The sequence below is a fragment of the Balaenoptera musculus genome, chromosome 21 (genome assembly GCF_009873245.2).
Source record: "Balaenoptera musculus isolate JJ_BM4_2016_0621 chromosome 21, mBalMus1.pri.v3, whole genome shotgun sequence".
NCBI classification, from domain to species: Eukaryota; Metazoa; Chordata; class Mammalia; order Artiodactyla; family Balaenopteridae; genus Balaenoptera; species Balaenoptera musculus.
In genome coordinates, this window is record NC_045805.1 from 20773300 (window position 1) to 20792664 (window position 19365).

The following is a 19365-nucleotide window of genomic DNA, read 5'->3' on the forward strand; positions in this document are numbered from 1 at the left end:
CAAGAGCCAGGACATGGAAGCAAACTAAGTGTACATCGACAGATGAATGGATGAAGAAGATGTGGCACATATATACAATGGAATATTACTCAGCCATAAAAAGAAACGAAATTGAGTTATTTGTAGTGAGGTGGATGGACCTAGAGTCTGTCATACAGAGTGAAGTAAGTCGGAAAGAGAAAAACAAATACCGTATGCTAACACATATATATGGAATCTAAAAAAAAAAAAAAAAAATGGTTCTGAAGAACCTAGGGGCAGGACAGGAATAAAGACGCAGACGTAGAGAATGGAGTTGAGGACACGGGGAGGGCAAAGGGTACGCTGGGATGAAGTGAGAGAGTGGCATGGACATATATACACTACCAAATGTAAAACAGATAGCTAGTGGGAAGCAGCGGGGATAGCACAGGGAGATCAGCTCTGTGCTTTGTGACCACCTAGAGGGGTGGGATAGGGTGGGAGGGAGACGCAAGAGGGAGGGGATATGGTGATATACGTATACTATAGCTCATTCACTTTGTTATACAGCAGAAAGTAACACAACATTGTAAAGCAATTATACTTCAATAAAGATGTTAAAAAAGTAATGCTACCTAACCTCTTGTGAGTAGAAAACAAACTCAGATAAATCGAGCTCTGTTTGTTTCCCTATTGGCACACAATGAATTACATGGCAAGTGATAACATAAAATTCACAGGAGCATCTGGAACAATAAGAGGTTAAAAAAAAACCTCATAGAAACAAAAGGATGAAGGGAGTTTGTTTCGGCATTAGCAAGTGCTTTCTTCCTAGCTGTTTCCCAACTGGTCTCTATGTATGAATGCCACACTATCCTGTTATTGGAGGATAGACTTTTTGAGACTTGCATTTTTCACCTCAATTTTTATAAAACGATTATTAGTAAAAGAGTGAAAACATATGTATTAAGGCAAGTTGCCAAATGAAGATTCCAAATTATGACTTTGTCCACAACTGCACAGACACTCAGAAAATGACAGGTTAAACTCTGATGTTTTATTTATTTTTTTAATATTTTTTGATGTGAACCATTTTTGAAGCCTTTATTGTTTGTTAAAATATTGCTTCTATGTTATGTTTTGTTTTTTTGACCGCAAGGCATGGGGTATCGTTAGCTCCCCGAACAGGGATCAAACTCGCACCCCCTGCATTGGAAGAGCAGAATCTTAACCACTGGACCGCCAGGGAAGTCCCTCTGATATTTTAGAATCACTTAGCTATATTGAGATTAGAAGGAAAGTCTAACTAAACTGTGTTTAATAAGGTACCATGTTAGAAGTCCTAGTTGCGTTCAGATGCTGATTTGTATATATTGACTCTGTAGCTCAGGTCCATAAAGCCATTTATAGAATTAGCATCTTTTGAACACACAAGTTTTTTTTCAATTGAAAAAATGATTGTAGAAAGTTTCAGATACAGGCATACCTCATTTTATTGCTCTTTGCTTCATTGCACTTTGCAGATATTGTGTTTTTTACAAACTGAAGGTGTGTGACTACCCTGTATTAAGCAAATCTATGGGCACCATTTTTCCAACAGCATTTGCTCAGTTCATATCTTTGTGTCACATTTTGGTAATTCTTGCAATATTTTAAATCCTTCACCAGCAAAAAAAATTATGACTCACTGAAGGCTCAGTTGATGGTTAGCATTTATTTAGCAATAAAATATTTTAAATTAAGGTATGTACATTGTTTTTTTAGATGTAATGGTATTGCGCACTTAACAGAGTGCAGTATAGTAAAAACATAACTTTTATATGCTCTGAGAAACCAAAACATTTGTGTAACTTGCTTTATTGCATTTATTTGCTTTCTTGCCATGGTTTGGAACCGAACCCACGATATCTCCAGGGTATGCCTATAAATCCATAAACACAGGTAGTATCTGAAGCCACTAAAGGCAGTTGGGTACCACCGCTTTTGGATACATTTCTATGGATTTCTATTTTCCATAGAATGTGCTTTAGTGACAATGTATCAGAAGTATCAGGGGGGAAAGCATTAAGAAATAAATGTGTTGCTAAGATGAGTACCTGTCCTTGTGCGTTCCACTTGCAATGATCAGCATGGTGTGCCAGTTGGAAACACAATCTTCCTGCCTATGACTAACAGCAGTAGAAAGCCCATCTTACTTTTCTCCAGAAACTAGTTTAAATAGGGGTGCAGAATCTAAAGAATAAAATAAGACAAAAAGGCAGGATTAAGGTATTCTTTTATTTTCCCGAAGAACCTGAGTTTATGGTACAACTAACAGTCCATTTTTAGATAAATGATTTCCACAGGGATCAGAAAAGCTTAAATTGCATGTGGATTAAGTAATGATAAAGTTTGTAAAGGAAAGGGCTATACAGAAAATAGGCCTGCATAAAAATGAATGTGACCTTAAAGAAGCAAAACTAGCACTAGCTATGCTATCTGTATTTAGGTAAAATGTCCAAACCTCAAAACAAAATACACTACTAGATTAAGTGTCTCAAAGCTTGCAAAGATAACTTAAATGTAGTATAAAGGTAATTCACGTAGAGATCTTGTCTTATTAATTTTCCAAATCACATCATGAACTGATTTTTTATGAAATGCTTTGCAAAATAAAAAAAGAGTATAGGTAGTTCATTTGTTATCAAGTTATTTCATATTTTTATGTTTCAGTTTCTGTTAGAATGTGCACAATGGAGTGATCAATCAATTCAAATGTAGCTGCCTTCTGATAAATCCATAACAAAAGAATCTTATGATTGTGTTTGCTAAAGATATGCTGTTGGTAACACTTGTTCATTTAAGATTTTTTAAACGTCTCATGTGTGTATTGCTTCTTATTCCTTTAGTGGTTATTAAGGTAAAGGGCAATATGACAACCTTAGTAATTATAGACCTTGGAATTACTTATTATTTTCTGAAAATATATATCCTAAGAGTGAATGATGAAAGCTCTGCTTGACCTTCTGATATTCTTTTCTGAAGGTGGAAATTTGAAAGAGGGATTATTTCTATATCTTTTTCCTAGATGTAGTTTCCATCAAGTATCATTCAATTTGAATTTTTTTTTCTTTTTTGTTTTCTCCACACACTTAAATTTCAGTTATTTTTTGCTTCATTAAAAGCAATAGAAGGAATTAACAAAAGAAGAGCTTTTTTCCCCCTAAAAATCAGAGATAAATGCTAGAAAAATACAAGCTACTTGAAGCTTATAAAATATGAGCAAGAAGCGTCTCTGCATAATTTCAAATCTTGATATATTTAAGTTTAATTTTCTTTATTAGTGATAAAACATTTTATTTTTGAATATATTTCATCTTGAGGAAAATAGCTTTATTCTAATGTATTTTCAGTCTGATCGTCAAGTATCTTTCCCATGATGTCTTTTTATCTTCTGAAAACCTTAAAAAGTTGAAAAGAGGACATGATTTGGCATGTGAGAGTAAATGCCTTGAGATATTTTTTAAATTATGAAAAATGCTGACTGAAAAGTAAAAACAGATTTTGAAATAATTTATTTTCAGAAATATTGGCAGCTTATTCTCTACTTTCAAATGAACAACATGGTAGGGGTTTGTTTCTGTTTCAGAGAGACAATTTAACAATACTGCTTCCCTGTTTTACTAGAAAAATTAACATTGAATAAGCTCATAATAACAGTTTTAATAAATTCAGATCATCACCTCAGGATATTAATAACCTGATTTGTTTTGAAGTATTAAACAAAGAAATATACTGGGAAACATAAACTTAGCAAGTTTTACATATCAATCATAAAATACTGCAGCATAATTTTTAATTTATTCACGCTTTTATTAATTTTTTCATTCCCATTCTTTCTTTCATTTACTGATCCTTAACTGTATATCAGAATTCAAGATCAGTACTAAGCATACAAAATTTATTAAGACAAAGTCCTTGAGTTCAAGGAACTCATAAATTACTGGGTAGAAGTTTAACGTGAATTGCAAAGCAGGATAACTGCCATGTACAGTAATTTTCACAAGGAGCTGGGGAAACTGAGCAGAAAGAGGAAGAGCAGGAAGGACACAGAAAATGTTTCACAGAGAAAATCATTTAGAATCAGATCCTGAAAATGAGTAGAGATGACCATTAAAGGGGCAAGAGAGGTACGTCGGGAAGAAGTAGTACTCTTAACAGTTTATAAACGTTTCAAAATCTGCAAAAGTTTTATTGTCACTGGAGTATAAAATGCAGAAAACTGCTAACAGGTAAGTCCTACTAAGGAATTCGGGTTTGACTTCCACCGACTTTTGGATTCCGGAAGCATTTTAAGTGAGAATTACACCGTCAGCTTTGAGTTTCAGAACATTAGTTGGCTGTGGTATTGAGGAATAACTTGGAGAAAATGTAAGTGATACTGAAGTTGTAAAAAGAAGTAAACTAATAGGGAAATTGAACAAGAAAGGGCATCTCAGTATATTTCCCCATTCCTGACTTGAGTTTTTAGGGCATGATTGTACCATTAATCAAACTAGGAGGGTTAAAAAGAGGGAAAAAAGCTTTCAAGAAGAAAGTCCTTGAAATATTGGTCCTTACCAATATTTATTAATTACCTCACATATGTAAGATACCATGTTGCTCACAAGAATACAATGGGATATAAGGAATGTCTTTGATATATATATTTTTTTAGCCTAGAGGGGGAGTAATATATAATTTAGCATGTAAAATTTCAGAATAGATGTGGTAGCTTCCCAATGAGTGCTATAGGTAGTAAACCCCAAATATAGTCAGAGAATGAACAGATTGTATTTACCTTAACAGGTGGGAAAATTAGTAAATAGATTTATAGATGAGTAGAGGAAAATAAGTCTGAATGAATGGATTTTGCATTCAAGCAGAAGTCTTGAATGGTGGGCAAAAGCATTATACAAGAAAATAATTACAGGTTTTTGTACAGGTGAGATATCGAGAGGTTTGGTAAGATTAATATAGCAATGTATAGGTGGTATTTTGTGCAGTTAGCTGGAAGCAGGAACACCATTTAGACTATTAAAATAACACAAGTAAGAGATGTATGTTGAAATGGGTTGACATTTCTCCTTTTAAAGGGTAATGATGCTTTCAGGATTCAGAGGAACTCATTTTAACGGAGTAAAAGATATGATAGTTAATAATTTACTTTTGCCAATATGATTATTCCATCCCTTCCCCCAAATATTCTGTCGATTTGCAGGGGCAAACTTACTTCCACTTGTATTTAAGGAGAAATGAGAAGAGGTATACAGGTTTTGACATGTCAGAAAAAATTATGTAACTTGTGACAGTTAGAAATTGAAGGTACCTTAGCAATCATGTTATTTAGAGCTTAATTTTACAAATAGCAACGGGGGGGCGGCTTTAAATACTTGTCAAAGATCAAAGAATGAATTAGAGGCAGATTTGAGAATTAGATGAAACTGTTCCCTGTCCAATCTTTTACTCTACCAATTTAGATCTGAGGGGAAAGAGATGCAAATAAAGAAAAAAGAAAGCAAAATGTGAAGACTTCCAAAGAATTTGAAATATTCAGTAGCATAAGTTTAAATTTGAAGATAATGAATAAATAAGAATCCTTCTGGCCCTTAAGATCTAGATGAACTTACCCTGGACCTCATCCCTATTCTAGTGCAGGAGTTTAAAATGCTGCCTACATTCCCATTAATTGTCAGGGGAAGAGGGCAGGCGGACAGATACTCATGCTCTCTGAACATCCTTTGCCTCGTGCCTCCTATTATTTCTTCCGTTCCATATAGAGCTGGGTGTGACATTCATTCCCTTCTTTGTCCCTCTCCAAAAAAAAGCTCAAAAAATACAAAGATCATGGTAGATTTTATTGAAAAACTGAAAGCACTAGGAGATCTCATTGGCAAACATCGAGACAAATAACAATAGAATTTAACTCAACAATATTTCTACTCCTCTTTAGCTTCTTTTTGCACAGAGTGCCCCAGTCTTTCTTCATTCCTTTGTTCCCAATCCACCTGGCTTTTCTCTTTTTTACTCTTCCTTCTGGTTCTCCAGAACAGCAAGCACTCTGCGCCAGACCTTAGCCTCGTCCGTCGCAGCCTTTCGAGCAGCACATAGAGGCCCTAGTGAGGACTGCTCTCCTTCTAGGCAGCTTTCTGCTGCTGTGTTCTTCATCTTACTTCCAAACCAAAGAAAACATTTATTTATTCAACAACTTCAGAGAGACATACTAATGAATGTCTATATTATAATAGATAAAAGTGCTAGGAAGTGGAACTACAGGAGTGAAAAAGGCTCCTGATCTCAAATAGAACAATAATTAAAAAGAAAATATTGTAAAGTGTCTTTCAATTTAACTAACCAAGTAATTTATATGCATTTAATAGCACAGGATCAAACTTGAAGATAATGAATAAACAGGAATATTTTTGCCCCTGAAATCTACCTGAATTCACCCTAGACTTCAGCCCTATTCCAGTATAGCAATTTAAAATGCTGTCTACTGTTAATTAATTTTTTGATTATTTAAGTCTCCTAACAATCCCATGGATTAGATAAGAGAGGTGGTATGGTTGACATTACTCAGATTCCTCTACCTTAAGTTTTTAGGTTGGAATTCTTACCAATTCATGACTACAATTTCACTTTGAGAAGAGAAATATTCTAAGGAATGATGCCCTGTACTACACTTTCTTTAACTTTTCCTTTGATTTTTGAATGGAAACTAAAACCCTGGTAGAGTTAATGACTGTTTTACCTACTCCAATTATTCAAATGATGCATTTCTATTATATCCTGCACAAAGAACTAGTAAGTGTAAAACATGAAAAAAATCATCATCCATCCACTTTAGTTACTAAAGGGTCTACTATGCATTTTTGTTTTTATGTTTCCTCAATTTTTTAAATATTATGATGAAGTTCAATTAAAAGTAAGATCATGCTGGACATTTTTTTAGAAGAAACTTCGTTCTTAGAGCTTATTTGAGCATTGATTGATCTTATCTGGTACCTAAGCAGCTGCATTAGAGAATTCCTTGATTTAGTGAAGAGAGTTTTGATTAATAAAATGCATTTAATATTTAACATTCAAGAATATCTTTTCAGTGTCTAAATTTCAGATTTCAGAATTCAGCATGAGACTATGTTACTTGAAGTTATGACATTTTGGGAATAGAGATTTCACATATTAATGAGTAGACCCATGCTGGGACATTAACTCTACAGATACAATGTGTACATCTTCTGTGGCTGACTTTCATAAAGGAAATTGATAGAGGGAATTAAGGAATACTGAATTCTTACAGTGAACCAGGTATCCTATTTAATTAAAACCTAACCCAAGGGCTTCCCTGGTGGCACAGTGTTTGAGAATCTGCCTGCCAATGCAGGGGACACGGGTTCGAGCCCTGGTCTGGGAAGATCCCACATGCCGCGGAGCAACTGGGCCCGTGAGCCACAATTACTGAGCCTGCGCGTCTGGAGCCTGTGCTCCGCAACAAGAGAGGCTGCGATAGTGAGAGGCCCGCGCACCGCGATGAAGAGTGGCCCCCGCTTGCCACGACTAGAGAAAGCCCTCGCACAGAAACGAAGACCCAACACAGCCATAAATAAGTAAAAATTAAAAAAAAAAAAAAAGTAAGAGCAGTGGCAGATTTGGCCTAAGAATTAAAAAAAAAAAAAAAAAAACCTAACCCAAACTGCAAGGTTGGCATTACTATACATATTTGTATCAATGGAAATTGAAGTTTGGAGAGATTAAATAACTTGCTCAACGTCACTTAGATGGAATGAAGGAGGTGGCATTGCTTCCCAAAATGGCTCATTTCAAAGTTCATAGTGTGTCCATAAGAAAACCTGAACTCCAAGATTCTAGCCTCATCGATAAGGTATTTAATTTCTCTGATTAGAGCATCCTCATTTTTCAAGTGTAAACAATCTATCATCTCTGTATATTAAAAATGTTGGTGAGAAAAAATGAGATAATTTATATAAAACTAATATTTCAAAGCATAGAGGTATTTTTGCCTTGCTTGTATATATATTACTGATCACAGGTTCTTCTACACAAACCCAGTAACCCCATAAAATAGTATCTGAAATTAACCACAGTGGAAATCATGAAGCTGGTGGCTGGAGAGATGCTATATTTCACAGAATTTTTTTTCAGTTACTATGAAGTTGAGGACCTGGGAATACCAGGAATTTTTGGTTTCCTTTTCTTGTCCTGCCTTCTGAAGCAAATGCCTTCCCAAAGGATATATGGAGGCCAATGCGTTGATAATGAGTAGCTTAGAGTATAGGATTTAGAGTATAGATAGCCATACTAGGAGGGATACATAAATTTATTTTTAATGATGTTTTTAATTGGGCGAGATTATTTTATGTTAGGCATTTGTAAAGAGTAGCTTATGGCTAAAACTGTTTTTAAGTATAAAGTAGGACCACAGTTCTTATATACTCTTTCTTCTTTCTAACAAAAAATATGCTATTCTTATTCTTTTGTTTAAAGGCTAGAAATTATCCTATGAATGAGATCCAGTATTTTTTGACGATGAGGTTTGCCTGCATCATTTTTCCTGACCATGACAAGAGTTAACAGTCTATGTTTTCTCTATATCTTATAACATCGTCCTCACTTTAAATTACCTGAAATATCTTTTAGCATCTATACAATCAAGCAAAACTGACATTGTGCCCTTTTGAACAGTCCTTTTCAAAAGCAATAAACAATAAATATTTATTTAGTCAACAAGTTTAAATATACATATTAATAAATGTCTATGTTATGTTCCTTTTTCTCCTTTTTCTGTCCCTCTTCCTTTCTGGTTTCCATGATTTCTATAACTTAAGATGTGAGAATTCATCACACATTTTTTTTTTTCCTGAAGTGAGGATAAAGCAGATCTTTACCTTTTGTTCCAAATAAATGTTGACTAATGGTTAGATTTATTAGGTAAAATATATGATGCCCAGTTAATTTTGAATTTCAGACAAACAACAAATGATTTTTAGTATAAGTATATCCTCTGCAAGTATTGCATACTTATACTAAAATATGATTTTATGTTTAACTGAACTTCAAAATTAGTTGTGTCCAATACTTTTAATTGCTAAGTCTGGCAACCCTACCAATAGTCTGATGTTTGTAAAATTTTCCCATTCATGGGAAATATATATTTATATATTTTTTTATTTTTTATGCTGTGAGAGTTTGTTTCTGGCTCAGATGTCTTTTATTTTTCCTCACTGATTTCCTTTTAAGATTATCATTGTTGCTTATTAATTGTTGCCCTTTTGGCTCATTTTGGAACAAAAAGTGAGAGGATAAGATTAATTTTCTCATTATTTGGAAGTCTGTAGCTAGTTAATTATTTATGATATTTTATGCAGTTTTCAATGTAGCCCCTTAGGTGGTATTATTATACATTTATTTCTTCAAGTATCTTTTTTTTTATCATCAATAGTTTTCTATATTGATATTTAGAATCAACACCTTTATCAGTCTTTCATCCTCATTGTAAAATTAAACTTTTGATAACATTCTACTTTCACTTTCATTGATATATTCTGTACTAAGTTATTATACTATATGTGCCATTCTGTGTTTTAAAATAAATATTGCTACTGTTCTTTAATGATATTTCTGGCATCTTGTCTGGGAAGTTTTCAAAATTATAAAATAGTAGAAATTAACTTGTGAACTTTGCCCATGGATAGCTAGCCCACTTGGAAATTATATCTTATTTTAAAATGCCAAAGGAGTCTCTCCGTGAGATTTAGAAATTTGTGCCTTAGAATGTTGTTTCAAATGCCAGCCCCTCCACAGTCACAAAATCAGAGTTTTATCTAAAACTGTTACTTTATTTTAAAAGACCTATTTCTAAGAATTGTCCACTCACAGAAATAAAATATTTTAAAAAATACTGGAAGAGCAAACTCCTTAAAGAAATAATTGCTCTAAATTTGTGAAAACAGTTAAATAAATAAACAGTATATGCCTTACGTATCCTCTCTAGGAAAAAACAAAACAAACAAACAAACAAAAAAAACCACCAGCAACTAATAAAATCCAGTAAGAGGTCAACAAATGTGGATAGCTTTTAGCTTATAAACTGAAATCTGCAATCTAAGGAATTTACTGGAGCAGAACCTTGTACATTTACCCTTAGAACCATAATATAGATGTTACAGACTGAAAAAAACCTCTTCCTCTGTGATTCAAGATCAAGATCTGCGTTGCTGTTTTCTGTAGAGGAGTCCTCTGGTGATTCTAGCATATTTCCCTATATACACACTTACTTTTAAGGAATTTAAATGTTAGCTCTAACTTCCTGGTGGCAATTTTTTCATTGCTTATTGAATCAATATATTTTATATTGTTCTTCATGATAAGTGAAGAAGCTTCGCTTTGTAGGTGTAAATTTTGTATTTTTTATTTGCGTTGCATTGTTGAGCTAGTGTTGGGGCCACTGATGGAGCAGCCATGGCATTCTTACACCGAGATGTTTGAAGATGATCAAACCGAAAGAAAATAAAGTTTATTCTGAAGGGAATGATCTCATTTATGTAAAATTACAAAAGAAAAAAAAAGGCTGTTTTTTCATCATCTTTAATGAGTGTTTTTGCATTTGATTTTTGGAAAGGAAAATCATTTTATTTTGCTCAGTTAAATTAGAAAATGCTCTGTCAACCTGGAAAATCAAATGGAGTCCATAAATGAAAGTTTAGATAGAGTATCATTCAAATACCCGAGCACATGACCTCTTCAGATAACTATGATCCCAGGTGAAGTCCACTCTAATGAACTCAAGCCGTTCATGGTTTTAGATTGAGCCTTAATTGCACAAAGGTCAAAGTAAGGTGCCCTGTTCTCTGTAGTTCGATGATCACTCTAACTAAAGGCTAGTGCTGCTTGTGGGCAAATTGCTAAATGCCCTATGGACCTATGTCTTGAAACAATTAATACTATACTACATCAGAGCTCACTCTCCACATTTTCATTCAAGCTTTGCTGCTTGTAGAAAGAACTGAATATTGTGACCTATCCCTCCCTCAAATTCACTTACCTGGAAATAAAGAAAAGGGAAGGAAATGGATCTTGTTCTATGATCAGAAGGTGAAAATTCTCACTCAGTCTGAACTTTTATAAATAAGATCATCTTAAAAAGGGTCAACACGGTGGAACTTAGATTTACCCTCCTTGGCCCTTCACTACCTTAAACTCCTTTTCCAATTTTTCTCTTTTATTTTCTGTACTCCTATTTTCAGTTGTCCCATTTTTAGAAGAATATTTGGTGCATAACAGTAGTAATGAAAACCAGTGTGTCTGTCCACTTGCTTATACTGACTCCTGGATTCACGTTATCCTCAGGCACTGAAGGAGCAGTGTTCGGGCACTCTGTCGAAACACCTCACATCAGAGCAGAACCTTCCCAAGACCTCAGGTAAGTCCTGGCATTTATACCTGTGTCATTGTTTCCACCACTGATGATGGTCCTTGATATATAAAGAACTAAAGCAGAAAATGTGCTACGTAACTGTATAAAGAATTGACATTCCCTGCCTACATGGTAAATAGATAATCGGATATTTCATTGAGGGCAAGAAAATGTGAGTTATTATTCTGTCCTTCTGTATATTTTTCCTTTACAAACATACAATGGATATAAAATAAACATATCGGACAGGAGGAGTGTGGAAAAAGAAAAGAAAAGGCAGTTATGAGGATGTTGAGGGGAGGACTAATACAAATAGGGATTTCAGAAAATCTGATATAGATAATGAAATATATGGCACGCATAGGCATAAAGAAAGGGGAGGCAGAGAGTGAGAGAAAGTAATAAATAGTCAGGGAGGCTTAAGTAGAGGGAAATCAGAAACAAATGTAAACAGTGATCAGTAAAAGGCAGAACTTAATTGCCCTGTGATACACTCCTCAATCTAATATTTCCAGTGGAATAAGCTCCATCTGTCAGTTTGAGAGGACAAAATTATAAGGTATTCTCCCCAGAATAATCATGGCAATCACTGATAAAACTTGAAATACTAAAATCTATTAACTTATCTATTGTTCTTAATTCAATAAATATACATTTAATATATACTTTATATATTTTATATAAAATTATACCTAACTTGTGTTAATCATCTTGTGATATATACATTTATCAAAATCATTATGTTGTATACCTTAAACCAATACAATGTTATATGCCAATAAAAAAAGATGTTTTCTCTAATTAATTTCAAATAGGTATCTTTTTTTTAACATCTTTATTGGAGTATAATTGCTTTACAATGGTGTGTTAGTTTCTGTTTTATAACAAAGTGAGTCAGCTATACATATACATATATCCCCATATCTCTTCCCTCTTGCGTCTCCCTCCCTCCCACCCTCCCTCTCCCGCCCCTCTAGGTGGTCACAAAGCACCGAGCTGATCTCCCTGTGCTATGCGGCTGCTTCCCACTAGCTATCCATTTTACATTTGGTAGTGTATATATGTCCATTTGCTATGATATGAAAAAAGACAACCCATATTGATATAAAAAAATAAATTACATATTTAAAATCATTTTTAAAGCTGAATTAAATTATTAACCTGAGAAATAGAGTCTTTGTCTTGAAACACAATAAAATTTTAAGCAAAATACCCGTTTTATTTCATAAAGAGCAGGCTCAGCCCTTCCTATTTGGATGAGTGGGAAAAAATGCTCAAATAAAAATAGAAAAATAAAGTTGAAAAATGTTAATTAAAAAAGAAGTCATACTTTGGACTTACCTGGTGGTGCAGTGGTTAAGAATCTGCCTGCTAATGCAGGGGACAGAGGTTTGAGCCCTGGTCCAGGAAGATCCCACATGCCATGGAGCAACTAAGCCTGTGCGCCACAACTACCGAACCTGCGCTCTAGAGCTCGCGAGCCACAACTACTGAGCCCACATGCCACAACTACTGAAGCCTGCACACCTAGAGCCTGTGCTCCGCAACAAGAGAAGCCACTGCAATGAGAAGCCCGCGCACCGCAAGGAAGAGTAGCCCCTGCTCGCCACAACTAGAGAAAGCCCGCGCATGGAAACAAAGACCCAATGCAGCCAAAAATAAATAAATTTATTTTTTAAAAGTCATACTTTTACAACAGTAAATATTGCAGACCTTTATAGTTCCATGATAAAATTCCTTAAGAAAACTCAGTTTTTCACTAGTTGAGTAGCCCAGATTCAAACAAGCTAGTTAAGAATAACAGGAGAAGGTGCCCCTCTTCATGTGATCAGGCATTTTTTAATAAGACAAATATAATAATTATTTACTTTATGCTGAAACCCCAAGGATTTAGGAGGGTTGAAGAATATGTGAAAACAGTGTCTCATAGTGTGTTATAGTCTTGATTTATGACTATTCTCAGTTAGGACCTCTACATTTTTGTATAAATTATCTTTTCCTTCTCTACTTAACAAGGTTGTGTTGCCACTAGAACGGGATCTACGTCTTCCTTGCTTATCTTTAGTTCAATAATAGCCAGCCACTCTATCTCACACATAATAGTTTTATTATAATTGGTTAATATGAATTACTGAAACTTAGTAAAACTGAATAATGAGGATGCTAAATGCCTGTATATAAGGAATGTGGTGTCATTTGTTTTTGTATTACTAAGACACATGACTAACATTGATTCCAACTGTTTTTGAGCTGTGTTTTAACATAGATACCAGAGTTTCATTCAATAAAAAAATTTTAATTACTAAGTTCTAAAAGAAACTTTTTTTTACTTCTAACGTTTTAGTAATTATGTACTCGTTTCACAGATTTTCATTATGAAAAGCCTATTGCCAAAAAAGGAAAAAGAACCAACTGCTATTTTAATTACTTTACTGACATGTCTCAACATTCATAAGTATGAATGTGAATTAAATTATAATTAGTATATCATGTCTCCAGTTTTTATTTTCTAATTATTCATAAATTATTTAAATATTGACCTAAGCGAGGCTTAGCTGCTAGTGCTAAAAGCAGATTGGCAGCCCCCAAGATGAGTGGTACTGATCTAAATTCCAAAACGGAAGCAGAAGCAAAGCACAGTAATGACAAGGTTATTCAATTATTCATTTGTGTACTGAAGATTAAAAGCAGTGTCTGAGGAGAGCCTTACAAGTCTTGCTGACAATTTTCCTTTCAGGGCAATAAGAAGTACCCTTAGTTGACACCTAAGTCTAATCAACAAGGTGACATCAGTTGACCAAGTAAATAAAATGTAATTTAGGGAGTAAGAAGCCATGTTGTCTTTGATTTTGCTTTTGTCAAGAATAAAAGACTTTAGAAAGAAACATTTCAAAAAGTTTACTGTAGAGTTTAGGTAATATTTTGGTGTGGAAATGTAGTAGATTGCTATAATTTATTTACTCAACGGCTGTTTAATGAATGCTTACTATGTGCCAAGGTCTGTGCTAATCTTCATGTGCATTTTAACAATACAGGTGTAGATTTTCTTTAATTTTTTTTTATATAAGGTGATATTGTTTTTCGGCAGGGACTTATTTTTTAAAAGACTAAACAACAAATAGTAAGGACATCATAGCACTTTGCCTGAAATAGTCCAAGTATAAATGTTCTTTTTATTTTTTCTTAAATTAATATGTAGCTAAATTATTATAGTTCAATAGAATTTCTGCCCTCTTTGGTGAGAAGTGATAAAACCTATAATGTAATGCCCATTGTCCAAGGATTGTTTGGATCTGAGTTTCATTAACTGCTCCAAGAATAAGGCAAGAATTTAGACTTTGGTTTAGTAAAATGAGTTACTATTTAATGACATAATTGGCATCTTTTCATCATTTCCATTCTTGTATGCATATAATTTAAAACTGAAATGTGAGGTTTGCAGGCTCCAAATTAATCTCTGGAAACATATAGCTTTGATTTACATAGTTCCCGTGTTCAAGGAAAAGCCACCATTTATTAAATGGTAAGGATTTTTCCCTGAGACAATTTGTCAATAAAGGGGTAAAATACTTTACTGGTATTTTTCCACCTATGAGAAAAAAATGGTAATAAAGTAGTATTTTTCTCCTCCCCACTTCCCTTCCACATACCTCTCCCTCTCTCTCCTTTTCCCTCTTCCTTCCCTTTCTTTCCTCCTTCCTTCCTTTTATTCTTTCATTCTATGTATGTTTGTATATTAGAGTTTGTAGCAAATGTGGATAACGAGAAGCTTGCCTTCGCTTCCAGTCATGGGAACAGGGAGCAAAAATTGACCTAGGGATTTGTTTGATCTAATTTGCAGGAAGAGACCATAAGGGGTGTGCAAGTGGGCAGGAAACAATACAAATGGTGGAAACAAAAACAATATGATTTGCAGCTGAAAAAAGCTCAGGGTAGCCCGAAGTGATAAGACAGTAAAAGTGGTAAGATAGTATAAGAATATATGTTCAGGTCACAGTTTGCATTGGATTGTTTTTTCTAAAAACACTTTTCTGTGCAATTCTCGGTTTATTTCATCCTTGAAATGGCAAATAATGAGTGCCAACTGTCTCTGTTACTGTATTAAATATTTAGCAAGAACAAGGCACATGATATTCAAGTTCTGCTTAAGTTTCCATTTAGTAATTGCATCGTGCAACTTAGTTTGAGAAGTCTAAATCATTTTCTCAGAATGTTGAGAATTCTGGAAATCTAGGTCACTCATTTTCAAATTTGAAAATTATGTAACACCTTAAAAACAAAATCTTGTTATGGCTTCGGTATCTAAACACCAAAACTGAATTGCTTGGAAAAAATAGTCAGCAGAGTGACTCGAGTTCAACATTAATCCTTCTCTCTACTATAATCCCTGTGTACCCACTATAAAAACTCCTCTGAAATGCACTGCTGTGATTACTATAATGCTATAAAAATGAACACAATTGTTCTTCACTAATTCCAGTGACTAATTGCATAGAAATTCACAAGTTTTGCCAATACATGTGGACTTCAGTTTTCAACAGGCCTTTTAGAAAGTATTTTGTAATAAAATAAATAGTTTAAGTATATGTTGTAAACCCTCCTCAGTGGAAGCTTGAGAATTTCCATGGAAAAGAGAATCAGGGTATCATTTAACTGTTGATACTCAGTTACCAAAAGTCTACTTAGTAGATGGTTCTAGAAGAAAATCCAGGTTTAGTCTGATTCGAGTTCCAAGATCTGAGCCCAGGACATTCTAGAGGAATTCTAGGCTGATTTGAGAAGTGGAGGGTTCCTGGAGAAAACCAGTCCAACCAAAAACTGGCATTGTAAACTATATAAATTATTTTACTTTATGATTTCTAGGCTTCAGTCTTGTTTCAAAGGTTTCCCTTTTCTAGAGTTGGATATTTCCTGGTTTTTTTCTTCTAATTTTGTTGTTTATTTTGTACACTAGGTCATTTCTTAGTTTTATATTTTGAGTAAATAAAATGGGAAATTATGTTCTGAATTTTCTTCCAATTTTCTATTGAAAATTACAGTCTATAATTTATTAGTTTTTATATTTTGAATAGATAAAACTGGAAATTATTCTTGCAGAGCATGTTAAGGATCTAATGTTATTTCTTCACTATGGATAGTCAATTTATTAAGCATCATTTATTAAATAACTTCATATTTTCCACCCCAAAATGATTGCTACAACTTGTCAAATATTAACTTCTCATAAATACTTGCCATCTGTTTTAGATTGTATTGTGTTTCCTTGACCAAATTTCCATTTCTAATTTTGATATCATTTTTTAATTAAAATACCTTTATATTAAGTTCTAATTTTAAAAGGAAAATCTACTTTATCTTCATTTAACAAATCTGGTAATTATCACACATATTTTTCCCCTCAAAATATTTTGACATAAAGTTTTAAGTTTCAAGAGACTCTACTGAGATTCTTGTTGGAATTTTATTACATATATTTATTATTTTTGATATATTGGAATTTTCATGATATGGAAGTATAAATATGAGCTTATTTTTATCCAGGAATACCTCAAACTCTTGAATTTTCAGGTAAAGTAAAGAATATCAGATGTCCTTTCTAGGTATTCCTTTCCTGGAAGTAATTGTAAAATACAGACTTTGAATAATATAGCATTTATATTAATATAGTGATTTAGCAACAGGAATTACATATTTTTATAGTATCCCTGTATGTCTTTAATATCTTTATTGCATTGTAATACAGTCAATAACAGTCAAATATTAGCATCAATTAACAGTTTTCCTATTTAGATTTTCATAGTATACAGTTCTACAAATTTTACCAAAAAAAAAAAAAAAAAAGATAATCCTATAAGATCTGTGAACACACTTTCTTTCCTGACATCGTATTATGAAAATTCTCAAACATACTACATGTTGAGAGTATCTTATAGAAAGCACCTATATAACCCCCAGCTAGATTCTCCTAGTATCATTTTTCTGTATGTCTTTAGTTATGTATACATTTCCACTGTCCATCCACCAGAATATCTTAATTTTTATGCATTCGAACATAAGTTGTATAAATCTGTACACTTTTCCTGATCACTTCAGCATGTACATCATTAAGTAGTAGCCAAGATCACTTACAGTTTCTTTCCTTTTGTTGTAAAATAATTATGCAATGACATTCACAAAGCCTAAATGCATATTTGCTGGGTTTTGAAAAATGCGTACACTTGTGTAACCCAAATTCTTGTCAAGATATAAAACATTATCATCACTCAAGAAAGTTCCCTCATTTCCTTCCTGGTAAACCCCCACCACTACGCACCAGAAGCAAACTACTCTCTTTTTTTTTTTACCCTGTATTAGATTAGACTGACTTAGTACTAACATAAATTGATCATACAAGATGTACTTCTTTGTAAGATTTATTTCATTCCACATAATGTTTTTGAGAGCCATTCATGATGTTGTCTGTATCAATAGTTCCTTCTGCTTTATTGCTGGTCCATTATATGAACATACAATATTTTATCTATGCATTTTCCTAATTGAAAGATGCTTGGGATGTATCTGGCTATGTTAAGTTTTATATAAACATGCCAGAGCTTTCCAAAGTGGTTGTATCATTTTACTCTTTGTCGACGAAAATTCAGTTAACAATCAAGTTAAGAAGAATTAATGAAAGGGAATTTTATTCAAGCCAAATTGAGGATTATAATCCAGGAGACAGACTCTCAGAAGCCCTGAGAACTGTTCCACCTGTCAGAAGTGGAAAGCACAGTCATGTACATTTTCGAGACAAAGGATCATACATCAAAATGGCATACTGGTATTTTATGTAAAGTTCACCGAAGACTCACAGCCCAGGTATGCATCGTACAAAGGGAACAGCAAGTCATTATGACCCCCTACAGATCTGGGAAAGAATGCTATTCTTTTAAGAAGTTGCATAGCTAGTGTCAGAAGAAAGGAAAAAAGAAAAAGATCTTTCTGTGGAGCAGGCAGGCATTCCCACCTTTGAGGCGCTCTGGTTAATGTTTAATGGAGGTGCACACTGCACATTAGGGACAGAGGGAGGAGGACCAAACTAAGAGAGAGAATTTTATTTTTAAATTTTCTTGTCCTTCCTTAAAATAGCTTTTAGTGTATTATTATAAATATATGGCTAACACACTAATAAAGAACAGACCTAATGATGTTCTGCAATGAATAAAATATTTTATGTTTAAGGTGCGCTGTAATTTTATTTATTAGGTAACTGAGCCCCAGTGAGGTTAACTGGATTTAAAATTTCTAGTAGAACTCATGTAGAAACTATGAGCTTATTATTCAAAGTCCTATGTTTAATTCTTTCATTAGATTGATGTAACTCTTGCACATAATAATTCTCAGTGAGTTTATACCTGAATTTCCCAGACTGCTTCTTGGAAATAACTTTCATTGCTTCATAGTATGCAGCAACACTTTTAATACATATAGGAAATACTTTTTCTATATCCTGCAGTTTATAATATAGCCTCTAGAAGTACCCCGCTTCTAGTAAGAGCCTGGGAAAATATTATTTATAAAATAGTCAATGAAATATATTATTACACCATCATCAAATCCTTTTGATAAACTGGGATAACTGGTAACATGATGTCTACTTTTTATTTTATATATTTTAAGTTTTGTGTCTACATCTACTTTTTCTATAATGTTCTTTGGATAGTTAATATCATGATCATATGCTTACCTGATTTCAAAACCTTTTAAAAGTGCCTCATTGTGCTTAAATGCAAATATTACTTTCTTATTGTCAGAATTCATGAAGTTTAACACTTGCAGTTTGGATGGAAATATAGAACAAAATTTGCACACCGCCTGTGAAAAATGTGTTTTTTCCTTATTCACCAAGTGATAGACCTAGAGACAATGGGCAGTTCTAGGTAGGTAATGTGTGTAAATGTAATATTTAAATGTAA

The 19365-nt window shown here is 33.6% G+C and overlaps 1 protein-coding gene across 2 annotated transcripts in view; it reads left to right on the top strand.

The window, feature by feature from the left end:
- SGCZ (sarcoglycan zeta) overlaps positions 1 to 19365 on the top strand; it is a 902846-nt gene that overhangs the window by 872914 nt on the left and 10567 nt on the right. For both annotated transcript variants that reach the window (XM_036838469.1, XM_036838470.1), the window contains one exon: positions 11347 to 11419. In XM_036838469.1, coding sequence (XP_036694364.1) covers positions 11347 to 11419 — 73 coding nt within the window. The remainder of the gene's footprint in view (positions 1 to 11346; positions 11420 to 19365) is intronic.